Raw genomic sequence first — 7,925 nt, forward strand, 5'->3', positions numbered from 1 at the left:
TTTATTTTTTAAATATCTATGGTTTCGATTGGAATGATAACATGTTGGTTTTTCATCATGTTGAATATGATGAAAAAACTGAGAAGATGGAAGAGGATGAAGATGAGGATGAAGCTGAGATGATGGAAGAAGATGAGGATGAATATGGGAGATGGGATGCAATGGGAGATGGGATGCAAGTAGAAGAGGATGAAGCTGAGAAGATGGAAGAGGATGAAGATGAGGATGAAGCTGAGATGATGGAAGAAGATGAGGATGAATATGGGAGATGGGATGCAATGGGAGATGGGATACAAGTAGAAGAGGATGAAGATGAGGATGAAGCTGAGAAGATGGAAGAGGATGAAGATGAGGATGAAGCTGAGATGATGGAAGAAGATGAGGATGAATATGGGAGATGGGATGCAATGGGAGATGGGATGCAAGTAGATGAGGATGAAGATGAGAAGATGGAAAAGGATGAAGATGAGGATGAAGCTGAGATGATGGAAGAAGATGAGGATGAATATGGGAGATGGGATGCAATGGGAGATGGGATGCAATGGGAGATGATGACCCAACCAGCCTGTATTGTTTGGCAACACTCCTACAAAGGTGTCATTACCTAGGTATGGTACTTCTGCCCTTTCTTTTCTTTTCTTTTTTTCTTGAAAATGTTTGATTATATGTTGATATTTCTTGCTTGAAAAGATTGAGTATGTGGGTTTCTTGCTGATATTCGACTGTGTTCTTTCCTTTCCTTTTTTTTTCTTGAAAATAGAGATTAAGGGTGTGGCTTGTCTTTTGTCAATACCATATGAAATATATGTTTCTTTCTTTCTTTTTCTTTATTATTCTGGCAATATTGAGGGTGTGGCTTTTCCATTATGTTCTTGCTTTTCTTTTCTTTCGATTTCGTTTCTTTTTTTTCTTGATAATACAGTGGATGTTCGATTGTGTGCTTTTGTTTCTGTCTGCCCAGACATCTAATTACTGGACTATTAACTGGTTTTTTTGTTTTTTGATTTTGTCTAGTTGAGTTTGTTTTTTTATTTAACAAAACTAACATTGGATATATTTAGATATGTGGGTTTTCCATTTTATTTATTTTTTAAATATTAATGGTTCTTTCTTTCTTTCTTTCGTTTTTTTTTTCTGCAATATTTAGATGTTGGTTTCGATTGAAATGATAACATGTTGGTTTTTCATCATGTTGAGATGATGAAAAAGCTGAAAAGATGGAAGATGATGAGGATGAAGCTGAGGAGATGGAAGAAGATGAAGATGATGAAAAAGCTGAGAAGATGAAAGAAGATGAGGATGAAAATGAGGATGAAGCTGAGAAGATGGAAGAAGATGAAGATGAGGATGAAGCTGAGAAGATGGAAGAAGATGAGGATAAAGATGATGAAAAAGCTGAGAAGATGGAAGAAGATGAGGATGAAGTTCATGTAGAACTTGAGAAAGGTCTTAACCAAGAGGACCAATCAACCCAAAAGCAGTCTCGGGTTGTTTGGACCGAAGAGCTACATCGGTCGGTGTTTTGTGGCCGCTGTTAATGACTTGGGTGTTGACAGTAAGTTATTCACTCTTTCTCTACAATGCAAAGTAGTTGTTATCTTAATTGTTATTAATTGCTACAATTGGACAATCAATTGATGTTTCTGCTTTATTTTAGCAATACTTTTATTATATTTTTGTGTAGAAATAGCAATCAAATCCTAATAATATTACAATGTGAAAACTAGTTCCATCACCTCTCTTTGCAAACTTTATTTCCACAAGTGTCTTCACATACACTGCCCAGAATCCAACCATAATTCTTCGAACATCTGCCTCAGCCCCACTTAGATATATAATTTCTGTCATAATATTGGAATCTGCACCAAAATAAAAAATGGCTTCTCCGTTGTTAATACCAGTGTGCATTTCCAAATAACAAACAAAACCACTGCCCATGTATTCCTCTATTTTGCTGCCAAAAATGGAACAATGATGCCTTTTTCCATTCCTGTGAAAACTCTGGGTTTTTTTTTGTATTGCAAAAGTATATGTTTGCTGTATTTTTCCAATTGCTGTATTTTTTTGTTCAACATTATTTTGAATGCTTTCTCAAATACTCTTCCTAATATGTAGTGCACTGGAGTAGATGTCATGGCATTATTGTTAATGAAGTCTGACACATTTGTATGTTCTTTTGATTGCAGAGGTTGTACCTAGAAAAATTCTTCAATTGATGAAGGCTGAGAAGCATCTTACTAGGGCGCATGTGGCCAGCCATCTGCACTTTTGCTACTTTTCAAATGTAGCTAAATGAACGTGGCTAAATAAGCTAGTGCCAAGGCAACTGTAGGCCACAACGTGGCTCCGCCACTGCCCGGCGGGTCAACCCGCCAAAACGGGACGAGTTGGGTTGAGATTTTCAACCCACCAACCCACTTCAACCTGCCCCGCCTAGAAGTGGGTCAAAACGGGTTGACCCGTCGGGTTATATATATATATATATATTTTACAATTAAGTAGTATTTCATTTGTCATTAAACTTTTGTGATATCCAATTTTTTTTTTACATTAGTACTTCTTAAAAAAAATAAAGAATAACAATTTTATTTATGACAAATGTTATCTTTATATGGAGACGAATGAGTTCCTAAAGAATGTTTTGACAAATATTAGTATACATTTAAGATTGAGATTGAGAAAAATTAAAAGAAGTGTGAAATAAAATAAAATAATATTAGAAAAATTAATAAAATATAATTTATTTTTAAATTTTAATTATTTATTTTTTTAATTGACGGGTTGGTCAACCCATATTTAATGGCGGGTTAACCCGCCCTGTCCCGTTTTTGGCGGGTTGGTGGCGGGGCGGGGCGGGCCAACCAACGTTAAAAGCATGTTTATAGTACTCACATTTAATCAACAACGAAAAACCATTGTTAAAAGTAGGGGGGTGTAAATAGGCTGGATAGAGATAGGCTTTAGCTTAAATAGGTCAGACACATGTAAAATACTTTAGGCATGGCCAGATTCGTTAGCTTGTGCACGCCCAAATTATAAATTTAGCATGACGTATATTTAAAAAACAAAAGTCTTGACATAGACTTGTTAGCCTGTTTAAGCCTACAAGACGTTCAAGAATTAAAGAAAATAATTAAAATAATATAATTTTATTATTCAAAACCATTAAAATAATAATTTATATATTTAATTTAAAATAAATAATATAAAATAGGTCGGCCTATAAGTTTATAGGCCCTCTATGTAAAAGAAAGTCTATGAGATACTTTCTAAATAATTTTTTAAGATCCGAAACTGTTCTATAATTTAATTCTTTCATTGAGTAGTTAATAATAATAATTTATTCCCCCTCCTCTCCTTCTACGGTAGTATAGTATAGGATATAGAATCAGATATATTATTTAGCATTTTAATTAACATTTATTTATTTAGAATTAAGAAATCCCTCCCTCCTCGATGTATGTAAGTGACAAAACAAAGATGGATTGGATATTTGGATTGGATTGGGCCCAAAACAAAACAAAACAAAGATGATGCTGCTGAAAATAACACCCGACCCAAGTCTATTCATTGCATTGCTTTTACTCAGTGTAGTGTAGTGTCTGATTGTCAAGTCAAGTGTGGCCCTCTCCAATGCAAATCAATGTAATGTGCTTTGGACACTTGACCACGCGCGCGCTTTTTAGCAGGTAATCTATAATAATTTGATTTCAGCGCAAATATTATAATTTAAAGTTTTATTATAATTAATTAAAGTTGGATTGGATTGGGCCAAAAAAAACTGATCAAAATAACCAACCATTGCTCTTAGTCTCTCTCACCTCTCAATGCATAATCCGAAACATGCAGATGCAGTCTCATCTCAGATCACAAATTTACAATTTACAATTTTCAAAGATTTTTCATCTAAAATTGGGCGGGATTTAATTTAATAACACTCACTCATTCTCTCTCTCTCTCTCTCTCTCTCTCTCTCTCTCTCTCTCTCTCTTCTCCACCAAAGAAAAACCCTAAGCCTAGCCCCCTTCTCTTCTCTTCTCTTCTCTTCAATCAAGCTCAGCTCATATCACAATAACAATACTGTTGAAGATCTTGTTCAACAAGATAAGCTACCAACTACAAGCAGCTCCTCAACTCACAGGAAAGGAACTTTCTTTCGCCTCTGCTTTTATTTCATTTCATTTCATTTCGTTGGTTCTACCATTTATTTTAAGTGTGTTATTGCATTTTTTTCTTTTTTCTTTTTGTTTCAGCGACCATAAAACATGTATTTTTATTTGTATTTGTAGCTCAGCTTAAAAAAGACACTGAACAGAGGCATTTCTCCTCTTGATGGCACCCGACTCTGAGCCTCTTGAGTCGAGATTCTTCTCAAAAATCTTCCTTTACTTGCTGCTGAGGATAAGGTAACTTCCGATACCATACCATACCATACCTTTATTTTTTCTTAAATCCTCATTATTAATACTGTATGTCATGTATTTGTTTGTGCTCTATAGTCTATGGTTTATTCATTGTATCTGTATTGTTACTTTTGTTTGTAGTGATAAGTTTTTTATAACTGAATGAATCTTAGAAGCTCAGTTTCAGTTCACTCAGTATTATTACTTTGCCTCTGCTTTTAAAAAGTATATAAGAGGAGCTTAATAGTTGTTTAAGTTTAGTGTGTGATTAATTTAAAGAGAAGAAAATAAATAAAAAAATGTATTTGAAAAATTTCTTAATAAGATTGAAGTTTAATTGCGCTGTTTGTGTTACTTTATTTAGGGAATAGGAGAGATGTTAGACTACTGTTCTGTTGATCGAAGATCAGAGTCAGATCCTCAGAGCACCTAATGTTGTGATTTGACAAGAGAGCTTTATTGGTTATTAATTGCGCACTTCTTCTTTTTTTTGCTTCCTTGCTTCTCTCCTGAGCTCCTACCTTTCTCTCTCTCTCTCTACGTGTCTCTCTTTCACTTTCTCAAAATCTTGGCTTCTTAGGGAATTTTGAAGCTTTTTTTGTTTCCAAAAAATGATAGTGTTATTATATTAAAACTATCTAGCTGTGCTGTGTAGCACTGTATCATTCATTCACCTATTCTGTAGTCTATATTCCTTGTATCTTTTCCCCCAAAGAGAGTCCTTGCTACTGATATCGATGTATTCTCTTGTTTACTCGTACATATATGTTTTCATTGTTTAATTTTAATTTTCACTGGCATCTAGCTTAAACGTAAAAAATGTAATTTAATTGGGCGGGATTTAATTTAATTACACTCACTCATTCCTCTCTTTCTTCTCCCTCTCTCTCTTCTCCACCAAAGAAAAACCCTAAGCCCCCTCTTCTCTTCTCTTCTCACCCTTCAATCAAATCACAAAAATGGTTGGTTACCTTTTCTTTTCGTTATCTTCTCTTCCTTCTAAACAAACGATTCATTGAATCTGACTTGAATGAATGTTCTTCTTCAAGTTTTCTTTCTTTCTTTCAATCAAATCACAAAAATGGTGGTTACCTTTGGCCGATGCTCAGCTCAACTCACAATAACAATACTGTTGAAGATCTTGTTCAACAAGATAAGCTACCAACTACAAGCAGCAGCTCAACTCACAGGAAAGGAACTTTCTTTCGCCTCTGCTTTCATTTCATTTCATTGGTTCTTCCATTTATTTTAAGTGTGTTATTGCGTTTTTTTTCTTTCTTTTTTTTTGTTTCAGCGACCATAAAACATGTATTTCTTTTTGTATTTGTAGCTCAGCTCAAAAAAGACACTGAACAGAGGCATTTCTGAGCTAGTCCTCTTGATGGCCCCCGACACTGAGCCTCTTGAGTTGAGATTCTTCTCAATAATCTTCCTTTACTTGCTGCTGAATGCTGAGGATAAGGTAACTTCCCCTCCATACCATGCCATACCTTTATTTTTTCTTAAATCCTCATTATTAATACTGTACGTGTCATGTATGTATATTTGTTTGTGCTCTATGATGGTTCATTCATTGTATCTGTCTGTATTATTACTTTTGTTTGTAGTGTTAAGTTTCTTATATATAACTGAATGAATCTTAGAAGCTCTGTTTCGGTTCACTCAGTATTATTACTTTTTGCCTCTGCTTTTAAAAACATGCATGTATATAAGAGGAGGTTAATTAATAGTTGTTTAAGTTTAGTGTGTGATTAATTTAAAGAGAAGAAAATAAATACATAAATGAATTTGAAAAATTTCTTAATAAGATTGAAGTTTAATTGCGCTGTTTGTGTTACTTTATTTGGGGAATAGGAGAGATGCTAGACTACTGTTCTGTTGATCAGAGATCAGAGTCAGAGTCAGATCCTCAGAGCACCTAATTTGTGATTTGACAAGAGAGCTTTATTTGGTTCCTTGCATCTCTCCTGAGCTTTTCCACTTCCTACCTTTCTATACGTGTCTCTCTCTTTCACCTTTCTCAAAAACTTGGCTTCTTATGGAATTTTGAATCTTTTTTCTTTCCAAAAATGATAGTGTGATATTATCAAATTATTAATAAAGATTGAAGATGAAGAATATTATTATTATTTTTTTAAAATTATAAACATATTAAATAGTATATCATTTTTTTTTTAATTTTAAACAATTGTAGTTAAAATCCCTGCTGCTATGACTCCATTGATTATTATATTAAAACTATCTAGCTGTGCTGTGTAGCCCTGTATCATTCATTCACCTATTCTGTAGTTTATAATCTCTGGTGTCATGCATAGTCTTTCGCTTTTTTCTTTGCTCCTGATATCGATGTATTCTCTTGTTTATAAGGATGGTAGTATGAGATTAAAGTTTTTTTGGGGAATAGGAGAGAGATACTACTGTTCTGTTGATCAGAGATCAGAGCCATTAATTACTTTTGTCAGTCCTCATTTCACCTAATGTGGAAGTTGTGATTTGACAAGAGAGCTTGCTTTTATTTTTTTGCGTCCACTCTTCTCTCTTGAGCTTCCTACCTTTTATCTCTACGTGTCTCTCTCTTTAATCAAGAGTATAAATAGAATCAAATAATCAATAATATAAGGAATGTAGAATGAAATAAATGGATGGATTTCGCTTTCTATTTCTGCAAGAAGCATATGTATGATAATACACCCGTTTTTTTATTCTTAGTACTCTTCGAGTATTATCGTCTTACTATTCTCCTGTGTGTTCTAATTTGCTTTTTGTCTCATAATTTATTTTTGAAAAAAAAAATAATTTTAGTCTATGCTTGATTTTTTATTTTGAATCGAAGGAAAGAAAGCGTGGAGCTGAAATAACTCACTCAGAACCCACTTTAAAGTATTACGCGGTACGATTGAATCAAATAAGCCTTTTTGGAATAAAAATTCTGCTGCTTGTGAACCTTCGGGTACTGCCTTATTTAACGTTTGTTCAATTACTCTTTTACCCCATTCTATCCACACGCACATACTAGAATAAGAGGTAAAAGCTCATTGGTATTTTACGGAACCTCCCATAAATTGAAAATCCATAATCCCCACTGCTACAGGAATACCGTTTAGTTGACCTGTACCTGTTTGAACAGCCTCAGCTAATCCTGTTTTTCTTTGATAAGAATCAATACGATCTTTATAAGGTTCTTCTTCTGAATGAAATTCAATGGGATCCAGAGAGACCATGTCTTCATACATAGGATTCCAAGTACCCTGATCAATCGAAAGTTCAATTCTATCTAAACTGTTCATTTTCAAATGATATCCACAGTGCTCACAAATATTCATTTTGGATTGAAACAATTTCTTATAATTTAATCCATAACAATTTTCACATTCTATCCACAAATGCTTGTACTTTTGATTTTCATCGAGATCATTAGAACTTTCTCTTCTAGTGAAATCACTATCATTTGTGTCGTTTGTGCGATTTTTTATACTAGAACTCTCGCTTTCACTACCATTTTTGCCCTTACCACAAATGTTA

At 34.0% G+C, this 7,925-nt stretch overlaps 1 protein-coding gene across 1 annotated transcript; it reads right to left on the reverse strand.

Moving 5' to 3' along the window:
* Positions 1-7,435: 7,435 nt before the first annotated feature.
* On the reverse strand, positions 7,436-7,918 carry LOC133290378 (acetyl-coenzyme A carboxylase carboxyl transferase subunit beta, chloroplastic-like; the record flags this gene model as incomplete). The annotated part of the gene is made up of 1 exon (XM_061488448.1): positions 7,436-7,918. A coding segment is annotated over one exon (483 nt), but the record flags the coding sequence as incomplete, so codon positions are not given.
* Between the last annotated feature and the right edge of the window lie 7 nt (positions 7,919-7,925).

The sequence above is a fragment of the Gastrolobium bilobum genome, unplaced genomic scaffold (genome assembly GCF_033153095.1).
Source record: "Gastrolobium bilobum isolate Gb01-03AN ecotype WA unplaced genomic scaffold, APGP_CSIRO_Gbil_v1 utg130193, whole genome shotgun sequence".
NCBI lineage: Eukaryota > Viridiplantae > Streptophyta > Magnoliopsida > Fabales > Fabaceae > Gastrolobium > Gastrolobium bilobum.